At 41.3% G+C, this 12702-nt stretch overlaps 1 protein-coding gene and 1 long non-coding RNA gene across 2 annotated transcripts in view; one reads left to right on the forward strand and one right to left on the reverse strand.

Annotated features, from left to right (window-relative positions):
* The window catches only part of LOC311012815, a 347190-nt gene that overhangs the window by 179137 nt on the left and 155351 nt on the right, over positions 1–12702 (forward strand). The gene's annotated exons all lie outside the window — the stretch shown is intronic.
* Positions 1–12702, reverse strand: part of LOC311012785 (cadherin-12-like) — a 103330-nt gene that overhangs the window by 87548 nt on the left and 3080 nt on the right. Inside the window, exon 2 of the mRNA XM_084008432.1 lies at positions 4861–5458. Within this exon, the coding sequence (XP_083864558.1) occupies positions 4861–5148 (288 nt within the window). The 5' untranslated portion in view covers positions 5149–5458. The remainder of the gene's footprint in view (positions 1–4860; positions 5459–12702) is intronic.

Below are 12702 nucleotides of genomic sequence, written 5' to 3' on the forward strand. Positions count from 1 at the left end.
ATGAATAGAATTCATTCAGAATTACTTATTATACTTTTTGTCTTGTTTGCACAAGTTTAGTTACTGCAAAATTAGTTGGAATTGACCCCTTAGTTGTTTCCTTCACTGTGAATGGAGAGCAGTGGCGATGACTTTAATAGATCTGTGTAACTGGAACACGTAACTCACAATACACACCCATCCTGGGATTAGGCAGCTGCCCATTAAGCACTTTTTGAAGAACTGAAGGTTTTGCAATAAACCAAGTATTAGCTTAACAGTTCTTCTGAGCTGCTTGTAATGCTGATGTTTTAACACAAATCCTGGCCTGATTTTTCGTCTGACCTTCTCTTTACCTCGCTCTGCCTGTGGCTGCCAGCTGGAGGTCTCAGGCAGAGGGAAAGCTGCTGTGGTCGGCAGGCTGGTTGCCAAACGGATCACGTCCACATCCCGAACACCTCTTGATACTTTTAAGAATATAATTTGGAGTTGGTGTGGGAAAGTATATCTCTTCTCTGGTTAGAAATGACGGAGCTGAGAAAGTTCTGCTGGCTGAATATTATTCAGGAGCTCACAAAAATAGCTCACACTGTACATATAAATATACATTTTTAAGAAATGTGTCTATGTTTAATGCACTTTACAACAGCTGCTCCAACTATCTAATGCTGTACATGTCTGGCTTTCTGGCAACTGATTCAATCACCAAACAATGTTCACAAAGGGTCAATTATGTGCATCAGTGTGACATTATCTCCAGAGCAAGGCCAGTATTTCAATAAGGAATGTGCCTGCACTGCAGATTATGTGGCCAACGGTTAACTGAATTGCCCCTTCATGTCCACTAACATTACTGCATTTGACGGGAGGTACCAGTTATAACCAGTTTCATTCATAGACTGTATGTAAAAACAATGGATAAAGTCACTGTGATGTCAGCCATTGGCATGTGGATGCTGTATTAAAGTCTCGAGTTCAGCGTTTTAACCATCATACTGCAGTAGTGCAAACTATGCACACTGTTTAATGTTTAAAGGCAGCTGTGGATGCTGCTTTCTACACAAGGCAAGAAGGAGAGAGCTTGATTGACTTCCCTAAGTCACTGACCATTGACGTCTAACTGCAGCCTACATGATCAATAGGAAAGTATTTCAATTTCCAGTAAACAGAGGCTGAAGTGCGGCTGTAAAATATTTAACTGTTCACCCGTCTGTCCTTCCCATATGTCAAGAACCAATCATCTAATTTACACCTGGTGGGACCCAAGGGAGGACAAGTGACATGTTCAATGTTAATACATTTGATAAACTGGATGCTGGATATGGTGTATTTCTTTCTTTGTTTTAGTAGCACCCAAGGGCCCTTTTTCCTCATTTGTAGTTGTCATGGCCAAGAAAGCTGGCGGTGTTTAAATGTGTTGTGTCAATGTTATCTTATGGTTTCCTGCTTTATTTTGAAATTCTACTCTCCTCTCGTTTCAGGTGCCAGTTCGTCTTGTCTGTTTGTCAGAGAACTAAGCTCCATGTCATTGTCTCGCCAAGAACTTTCAGCCTTCGTTCCAAGCCCGTCTTGTCAGGTTTTGTACTTTAATTTGCTACTTTGTCAAGCCTTTGGTTTTGTTAGTAGATTTTCTGTTGTACTTTAATCGTGACTTTTTCCTCCTTGTGAGTGATTTTCTGTTGTACTTTAATAGAGACTTTTTCCTCCTTGTGAGTGATTTTCTGTTGAACTTTACATAATAAAAGATTTGTTTATTTTCTACTTTGCCTCCTGAGTCGTGCATTTGGGTTCAAGTCCTTGTTCGGTTGTGACAGTACGAACTGGCCGAAATGAACCCAGCCGACTCAGATCACCTGACTACAGCCATTCGCTCCCAAGGCGCTCGCCTCAACCAGCAGGAGGAGCAGATGTCCTCTCTGCATCATGGAGTGAAGGGGCTAGCGAACTGTCAGGAGGAGTTCAAAGCTGCCATGACCACTCATGTGAACCTCCTGTCAGCCCAGGTACAAGAGATCCACTCTCTCCTCACAAAGAATCCCTCACCCACTGCCACAGAAGCCACGTCGTCCCCAGCGGCTGCTGGAGCATTGTCGGTCCTGGTTCCTCCTACCATAGCCCTTCCTCTGTCTGCACCAGAGAAGTTTTCCGGTGAGTCTGGAAAATGCCGTGCTTTTATCGTTGACTGTGAAATGTACTATGAACACCTGCCATCAGCATTTCCCACAGAACGGTCTAAGGTGGCATTCATGGTTTCCCATCTCACTGGGAGAGCGAAGGCATGGGCTACGGCTGAGTGGTCTCGCCGTTCACCAATCCGTGATTCCCTCAATGAATTCATAGAGGCTCTGAGGGGGGTTTTTGATCCAATCTCATCTGACCGAGAGCAAGCTCGTGCACTGAGTAACATCAAACAAGGTATGGACTCAGTTTGTGATTATGCCATCCGCTTTCGGACCCTAGCCACTGACAATGGATGGAACTCCACGGCTCTTTATGACGTTTTTCTTAAAGGACTCTCTGACCAAATTCAGGATTTGTTAGTACCTCTGGATCTACCATCTTCCCTAGACTCTATGATAACTCTAGCCATAAGGACTGACAACCGTTTACAGGAGCGCAAGCGGAACCGCAACCAAGTGACATATTCGTCTGATCGCCGTCGGACCCATACTGCATCGTCCACAACCACTTGGCAGAGCCCTACACACTTCCCTCCACCGGCTCCTCAGCAGGAGGAACCCATGCAGCTGGGACAAGCCAAACTGTCCGCAGAGGAGCGTCGTCGCCGTCTGCAGGACGGACGGTGCTTCTATTGTGGGCAGCAAGGTCATCTCCTCGCCACGTGTCCAGCAAAAGGGCAGGCTCGCCAGTAGTCAGGAGGGTACTGGTGAGCCGTTTCTCCTCCTCTGAATTCCCTTCCCGAGCCTTATCGGAGGTCAAGGTAAGGCATCACGACACCACAATTTCTCTTGGGGTGCTCATTGACTCAGGGGCTGATGAGAGTCTCATGGACTGGGATTTTGCCCAAAAACTTTATTTGAACACTGAACAATTATCCCAGCCGCTAGAGGCCAATGCTCTTGACGGGAGCTTGATATTTAAAGTGACTCACAAGACTGAACCTCTCGAAGTGATTGTAGATGACCACCATGAACTCATGTGTTTTTACTTGTTTCACTCTACCCAGCACGCGTCAGCCGGGTCAAACCAGTTAAGGAGAGCCCCATGGTCCCTGCAGCCAAACCCCCTCCACCCCCCCAGATGGTGGACGGAGGCCCAGTCTACTCCGTTAAGAAACTTCTTGCTGTGCGCAACAGGGGCCGGGGCAGGCAATTCCTGGTGGACTGGGAGGGTTACGGTCCTGAGGAACGTTCCTGGGTCCCTGCGAGCTTCATTGTAGACCCTGACCTCATCTCTGACTTTTACAGTCACCCTCAGAGGCCTGGTCCGTCAGGAGCCGTCCCTAGAGGGAGGGGTACTGTCATGGCCAAGAAAGCTGGCGGTGTTTAAATGTGTTGTGTCAATGTTATCTTATGGTTTCCTGCTTTATTTTGAAATTCTACTCTCCTCTCGTTTCAGGTAACTTGCCCTTCCCCTTGTGTTTTTACCACCAGTCTGATTGTCTTCCCTGCCCTGATTGTTTCCACCTGTTCCCCATTACCCTGTGTATATATGGTCTGCGTCTCCCTTTGTCTGTTGCCAGTTCGTCTTGTCTGTTTGTCAGAGAACTAAGCTCCATGTCGTTGTCTCGCCAAGAACTTTCAGCCTTCGTTCCAAGCCCGTCTTGTCAGGTTTTGTACTTTAATTTGCTACTTTGTCAAGCCTTTGGTTTTGTTAGTAGATTTTCTGTTGTACTTTAATCGTGACTTTTTCCTCCTTGTGAGTGATTTTCTGTTGAACTTTAAATAATAAAAGATTTGTTTATTTTCTACTTTGCCTCCTGAGTCGTGCATTTGGGTTCAAGTCCTTGTTCGGTTGTGACAGTAGTTGTTTAATCACGTTTGTTATGCCATCTTAAAACAACTTACCAAACTATACCAAAAACACCTGGTTTTATGTTTCTTCCCTTCTTTCCCCTCACGAGCCGGGTCGTAACACAAATTTTCACACAGGACTATATATTGTGAATCTGAATCGTTACCTTCTCACATCAAAAAACATATTCAAACTTAATAAAGTAATGACATAAACAGCTTATATTAACAGTTCTCAAAACTTTCTAAAGTAAAACTATTAACTGTTAACATTTGGATGCAGGACTTTTAGGGGCGATATGAATATATATATATATATATATATATATATATATATATATATATATATATATATATATATATATATTGATGAAATATTCATCAATCATGCGCGAGTGGCATGGATAAACATAAATTATCATGCAGTCAATAACGCGACAATTCACTTCAAGTTCCTGTTTTGATAGTCAGCACTGTCAAAAACACCCTTGCAGTAGTCAACCCTGATAGCATTACAATTATTATCAAGTGTGAATGAGGTTTGGCTGTATTATAACACAATAAAAAGCTCATCTCCTTGCTGCTTTTATTATTTAAAGTCAGATCAGTCAACTCTAATGCTAAAAGGACATCACAGACACAACTCATCTTATTTGTACTGTGTAAGACATCCATTTTGGTTGGTTATTTTATAACTAATATATTATTACGCTTTAATTTCAAAACCACTGAAATATATAATCATTGATAACTTTTTTCTATTTTGTCTTAAAGTGTGTTATATGTGCTTTTATTAGTGACAATTTTATTCTTCCATCTCTTCCAGAAATCTATTTCAGAAGATGTTCTATATCTCAATGGGAAGATCCTGGAAAAAGTACGGTTGTATCTAATATAAATACATTACCTTTCCAATATACTGTGGGTCAGCTCCCATGTACTCCTCCAGGACAAAGAACTGGTTCCACACCCATCCTCTTTTAATACGCTGGACCCTGGACCTCATGTGTCTCTTTAACCTCGCCCTGCCCTCCACTGATGTCACTTGCCCCCTTGCAGTCCTAGCTCCCGTCCCTCCCCTGACAGACATCACTCCAGTCTTGGTTCTTGGAGTCTGCAGGGGGATTTGGGAGCTGTAGTGTAACAGGAAACATGAGCCCACCAAAAACAGAGTGGCATATTCCCTTGTGATCATCAGGGAGTACCGCTGTTGAAAAAGCTAGTAGAAAATTAAAAAGTTGGCAATTTCCCAGATGGAAGTGGACATGCATCCAAGAGTGGATCCAACTTTAAGCTGATCATTGGACAGTGTTTAAAATCCCAAAATGATCCAAGATGATGAAAGGAATCCTTGCAGAAGTGATACAACTACTGGATGTCATTATGTTGGATGAAACACATTGAAGGGCTTGTGTTTGGAGCAGAAAGTCTTTGGTCTGCTTTCGTGTTATCAAGGTGATGTTTGGAGGAACCGAGAAGACCACTTCAGTCTTCAGCTTAGACACCTGTAGGAAAATGGAAAAACACAACAATATTGAGCATGACAATGCATTATTGTCCTGAAAAACACAGGACTTTAACTCTCTGGGGCCCAGGGTGTAACTGGCCGATTTTTACTACTTATTTACCTTCATATTTCACCTGAAAAACAGTTTACCTTGCCTCTTGCTTGGTCATTGTTTTTTTTTTTTGCACAACCTCACGTGTGACTTTACAGTCATTTTTTTTTCATTTTGACATACTGAATTAACACATTGCACCTAAAGTCACATCAAAAGCACGAAAATCTGAGCAGGAAAGGTGCATTTTTTACTGTGAAAACCAAATTGAACAAACCAGTTTTATAACTTAGAATACTAATATACATTGTAAGCTTCAAAAACGTGTGCGCAAATTTAGCAAACAACAAAGTTATATGCACAACTATTTGCATTAAAATGCAGGCAATACCTCAGGCCTTTGTTTTTGTTTACTCTTTGTTTTATTCTTTTTATTTGGCAATAAATTCCTTTCTGATTCTGATTCTGACACTTCCAGGATGTGTCATTCCTCCTCTTGTCCACCTGAGGCAGCATTTGCACTTTAGTCTGCCTTTGGTGGCTAGAACATTTTAGATTGGTTGATGTGGAACATGTTTCCACCAATAGGGAAGGGGGTGTCATGTTTTTTTTGGGTTGTGAGCATTTTCACTTTCCATTGAGCGCCCCGTTACAAAAGCCTGTTTTACCGTTCGGTCCTGAACCAAACGCGCACCAAACGTGACGACAATATTCAGGAATAACATGGCGTACAGTATTTATTATAACTCTGGTTTTACTTGGCATATCTAGAATTTAAAAACGGGCGAATAGTTTGAAGTTCGCACATTCGATCAGTTAGAAAAGCCTGTTTTTACCGTTCCGTCCTGCACCAAATGCGCACCAAACGTGATGACAATATTCAGGAAAAACATTGTGAATTATTTATTATAACTCTGGTTTTACTTGGCATATCAACATCATTTAAAAACTCTCTACTGTTACTAATTCGACTACTCCCAGGATTACTAATGGGAGTCTGGCTGTGCTTTCTTGTCCACTGTGGTCCTGTCCAATGCTGACTGCTAACTGGCCTGAAGTGGCCCCACCTGCTGCTGTGATGCTGCTCATCATTGACTGCTTTCTGGTCAACGACATGTTGGTGATAGAAACATCTAAACGTGGCTGTGCCTCCCACCATCTATAGCTACTGTTAATCCTACTACTGCTGTTAATATTACTATCAACACCAAATGCAGATGGAACCCAAGAGCCTAGTCTACCTTAAGTCTGTTAAGACAGTTTTTTCTCTCCACTATGTGTAACTCTTGCTCCTGGTGATGTTGGGACTCTGAAATTCACTGACTTTGAAAATCCTGAGCGTGTTCTAGTCCTGCTCAATGTGGGAAGTGTCCTGAGATAACTGTTGATAACTTGTTGTGATATGAAACTAAAAATCCAATTGAATTTAAATTGAATTGACCTCCTGCTGATAAGTTCCTCATACTGCTCTGCTCTTCCCTTGGTCTCTCCTTTGATCTGTGATTGACAGGGTCATTAATTAACGGGTGAGTGTTAAGCGGTGCATGGAATATTACAGGAGACACCTGTCCATTAGGATGAGACGTATTGCCATTAAAAGTTCAAGCAGCTTATACCAAGTGGCACTTCTCACACGTGTATGTTTCTCGAGCCTTATCTCACCTATAAACGCCGTTGTTTTTTGTGGACCACCAAGTTGTTCATAGCAAACACCATTATTTATGAAGACTAAAATTATTATTTTCGTTGTCTTTTCCCAATTGAGAGTAATCACTGTTCGGACACATGGAATTAAAATATCCTGTGGCATCTGCTGGCAGACATTTCTGTTTTGTGTTTTCAGTCTACAAAGACATGAAAACATTGCATGTCTTCATTAATCACACCGGTTTGTACACTTTTTTCAGGCTGCACCTCGCTGGCATGTATTTCAATGAGAATGCAGAGCGAGGACAAGCAGGGACATCAGAGGGCAAAGCTGTGTACATGAGAATGTTCCTGAAGTCAAAGAAGGGAGACTGTACACCAAAGCCCAAATGAGACATTCAGTAAGTTAAAAACACTCTCACACTGAGACACCACTAATAGCTTGGAAGTGGACACTAACATCAGTCTCCTGGGTTAAAGTCCTATTTATTTTGACCCATCCAGCAAAATGACATTGAGGCATCACTCAAAAGATGTGGATTTAAACTCATCAACACACTCTTAGTGTTACCTGTTAGATGCTACCATATAATGAGATACAGATCTTCTGTGAATTAGACAAGAAATACTTGATAAATGTCACTTATTTGGTGTTTTGTAGTACACCATGCTTGAACGTTCTGGGGCATAGAGATCTGCAAGTAGGTTACCCTTTCTGAAATACTACTACACTTGCATTTCCCTTTCAAAATGATGTTAATTATCTGTTAGGTGCCTGACTGGGCTAAAGACTCTTTGGAGAACACACACACACACAGAAGCCTTCTCTACTTTCAGGGAGCAGTGATCCATGACAGCCTGGTCGTGTGATGGTGTAAAGAGGCAGCAGAGCGCAGAAATGTCCTTTGTGACGTAAAGAGAAATGTGAATTTTGGCTAACAAAGTTCTAACCCCTTATTTATCTAACTTTTCTCTTGTTCTTTTGTGCTTGTGCATCACCCAACGATCTGAAATATACCTACAATACCAATACTGCTTGACATTAGTTTTACAAGTATCCAGTTTACAAGCTAATTTTAAACACATGCTAATTTCACAGATTCAATTCCAGCCAGTGCGTTGAGCCTCTTTTTCTCTTGTCATCGACTGTTCACCTGCATTCAAACGTTTTGTTCAGTCTATCTAACAATCATCAGGTGACCATGTTTACATTGAATTGGTCCTGTCCACGCTGGCCTTTATAGATATAGATAGATTCTTTTTTAGTCCTTCCTGAAAGTCATCATGTGCCACAAGGGAATCGGCGCATAAATGAACAACAAAAGCCGTATCATTAAAAGGTGCAGCATCACATGGCACAGTGGTTTCTGTGTCACAGCTAGGTCATTATGTTCATCAACGTTTCTAATAATCTCCTGCTCGTTACTCACCGGACACCACTCACTATCGATGGACAGACAGACGGATGGAATGGACGGACAGACAGATAGATAGATTTGAATGAATACGTCCTCTTCCTGGACATATGAACTTGTTTTATTATCTACAGACATTTCAGGAGCACAGAGTTCTAATGAGTGATAGGAGACCAAAAGAACTTCATGTCAGCTTCTCTAGCAGCTGATCCAAGCAAACATTCCCCATGGAGCCAGCTGAGGTAATGTGAGGAGGCACCTACACACAGGGAGGTATGGTGTGTTGAAGAGAAGCCTTCACTCTGCCTGCTGAGGTTTTACACAATTATCCACTGAAATACATAAACACATTTCTCATTTCTCTAACTAAGGCTCAGAAAATAATAATCTAAACAATCTTCTCACATCACTCATTGGGTCACCCACTGACAGTGTTTCCATATATCACTTCATGAATCCTGGAATCCACTACCACCATTACCACGTGGACGCCACACCAGAGACACTGGCACTCACACTGGTGCCTTCACTGGATCCCGGGACATCGCACCACCACGCCCCCTTGCACTTGTGTTGCACATTTTGATATTGTTATTAAATTGTTTCCCTGCTGTCTGAGTCGTGCATTTGGATCCAGCCTACATTCAAACCTTAACAAAAACTACATCTTTATATATGTATTTTGTTTGTTTTTAATATTTTGTTGGTTTGGCTTAGTAGTGTACATTACCTTCCATATCGTATCTGACACCACTCAATTGTCCAATATCTTTTTGTGCCATGACAAAAGAAAAAGCCATAAACTGATGTGGTCAGAAAGTGTCGCTCTCCACCATCTAACAAACAAGCACACAGTCCGCTAAAGGCCTCCAATCAGGAGCATCATATGATTCATCAACAATATAATAAATAACATTAAATGGAAATTGTATTAATATTTCTAATTTCTAAATATAAAACTACGTACAAATTGCTCCATTTCTATGGGGTCAGTTCAGTCTCATTAATAATGAATGCACAGAGACGGATTCACAAATGTATTTTATGATTTATGTATAAACGACTCTCTGCTCACAAATACATTTCGTTTTAAATAAATGTAATATAAATCCATAAATATATGAATTAAAAAAATATTTTCAATTTTCATCAAAAATGTATTTGTATGTTGTTACATTTATATACAAACTTTTAAACTTGAATTTAAAAGACGCTTTTCATTTGTGAACTTGTTTGCATTTGTTCGTGAACTGGTCTGTATTTATTTGTGGATTTTTGAGACTCTCCTGACGTGGCTGGATTCACAAATGCATTTTTTTCAACAGGAACTCTCTGTAGCCAATCAGATGCCTCCCTCGTTTTTAGCCAATCACATGACTGCATTCCCACGAGGGGTACCTCACCATGGCCAGAGCACAGCTTTTTCTCTGCGCATATATACATTTGTGAATCCTTCTCTGTGCGTTCATTATTAATGAGACTGAACTGACCCCATACATTTCTCTCAATCTCTTTATATGACTCCAACATTTTTGCAATATGGTAGGTGGTGAGTTTATACTAAGCTAATATGATGCCATTTTAAATCATGTGATATATGAATATGTTGAATAATTCCCATGAACAAAATCTTAAATGTTCATGTCTCAACAGTTTTTTTAGTAGTTACGAAATTGTAATATACAAGAGACATTTTCTATTTTTGTCTCACTCAGCTTAAAGTGATGGTTCGGAGTAAAATGTACCCTAGGTAATTTCCATTTTTAGCATTTTTAGCGATGGTCAGCATTGGTCAAGATAGGGCGATCAACTGAATGGCTTAGTACTAGCGCTATAGTGCATAGTGTATATTTCGTAAATTTCCCCACTAATAATGCATGGAATGTTACCAAACTTCTGCAGTAGTACACATAGGGTCTGTACTCACAAAACGAGGCATTTGAAAGTTTGTAAGTAAACCAGGAGTTTATTTAAAAGAACACTTGCCTGATAGCTTCTACTGCTAAAGCTACGCTGTTGCGTAGACGGCACTTCCGTGTTTACCCAGCTACTTCTTCTTCTTCGTTGGTGTTTAATGGCAGTCGGCGTTTACCCAGCTGTTTCCGTGATGCAAGTTTCACGTCAGAGTATGAAAAAGTTTCGCTGATTTTTTATACATGCTTGTATTATCATGTCAACAATTGTCAACAAGGAACTTGTCACGGAAACAACTGGGTAAACATTATGCACCATCGCGCTATTACTAAGCCATTCGGCTGATCGCCCTATCTTGACCAATGCTGACCATCGCTAAAAATGCTTCCGAGGGGGTTTGGCTGGATGTCATGGTGGAAATTTCCTAGGGTGCATTTTACTCCGAACCATCACTTTAAGTTTATAACTAATGCATTTCAGTTGGTATTGTTTACTCATGCACCATATTTGTTTTCAGTCAGGACGACATTAAACTACAAAACCAGGACAAGAAAACCAATGACAGCTTCGGACAACAACACCAACGTTATTATAACAACACTTTGGGACTTGCGGTGTCCAACAGTCTGGTGGTCAAAGTCCTGTGTTGTTGGACCATCTACCCTCTCACCATCTCAATATTTAATACTACGTAACCATCTGGACGTTACAGTCACATGGATTTGTCTATTTCAAGGTTCCACCATCAAAAAGGATCCTAATGACCTTTCCATGGGATTGCTTTAGTGCTGAGAGACGAATACGAAACCAAAAGATTGTATATTTAGTGATTATTTCATGACCTGCTATGAGACTGGGTTGTATCAATCAAGCACAGTCATGTTCAGCCCACGCGAAAAGGCCTTTAAGCAAGTGTATGTGATCATGTTCAAACCGATTAAAGCATAGCGTTAATATAAAATAATCAATTTAATATTGACAATAAAGCAGCTGAACAGAGCTCACGCAGAGGGAGGGAGACAGCTCAGAGACAGAGGGGGGAGGCAGGAGGGGAAACGGGTGCAAATCCCAGAGCCCAGAAGTCATCAATCTTCCACTGAGGTGGAACAAGGCGAGCTGCCCCAGTTGGAGCCACACAGGAACGCTCCCCTCTGCCAACCTATTACTCTCATCCACATGTACCACCAGCACCTTCACCATGGCAAGAAAAACATCTGACAGCAAAAACAGATTTAAATTCAGGTCTGCATTCCACATTCATTGTGGTGTTGCAGCCTGCAATCTGCACTGCAGCTAAAACGTCTGACAGCAACATCTCTTGAGAAACCTTGAGAATAAAATCTCCTCGTCAACAAAAACATCACGTTAAGAAGCCTGCATGGACTGTTCACAGTGTGTCAGCTCAGCCACCATCATCACCAGGTAAACTCTGCAAACAGTAACATTAGAGTAGATTAAGAGACTAAGAGAGACTCAGAGAGTGCAGACCTTGGCTGAGGCCAAACCGCTTTAACAACCCTCCCACCAATTTACATGAATGGATTAAGGATGCACTCGGCAGATTCAGGGTTTCAGCTGATATACCTAGTACCTGTCCAATGTCATCCCCATCTACAAATTAAACTACACTCTCAATTACATGTGCAGGCAGACGCAACAAAAACACACTACAAACTACATCATTAGGTTTAGTAAAACACATCATGGTTTGGATGAAAAAGACTATGAAATCGAAACAAAACTAAACTACTTGGTTGTAACGGGACACATCCACCAGCCAGACTTCCTCCCTATGTGGACTTCTAGGACTCTTTGAACTACTTTGTGATACATCGAGGAAATATAATCCACCACTAAAATATGCTTCCTTGAAACGTCCGTTCACAATGTAATATAGTTTATATGGGAACATAATCTTTAGGAGAGCAGGTCGCCAATGCCAGCACTCTCTTTTACCAAGTATAAAATCTGTTCATCTCGGTGGACAGATGAACTTGTGTTTGTAATTATAAGTATCTATGCTTCTACTTGTGTCCTTCTACATTTGAAAAGCAGGACTTCTACTTGTAATGTGGTATTTTTTGCTTTGCTGTATTGCTTTTACTGTACTTATCCTGCATCCACACAACAAGCTACGAGACACTACACAAGAGATGTTCTTAATCATTCTTTGACTTTGATTTACTGTTGTCCAAAGTGAAGACAGTCGGTCAA

This window comes from Eutrigla gurnardus, assembly GCF_963514095.1.
Source record: "Eutrigla gurnardus genome assembly, chromosome: 4".
Lineage (NCBI taxonomy): Eukaryota > Metazoa > Chordata > Actinopteri > Perciformes > Triglidae > Eutrigla > Eutrigla gurnardus.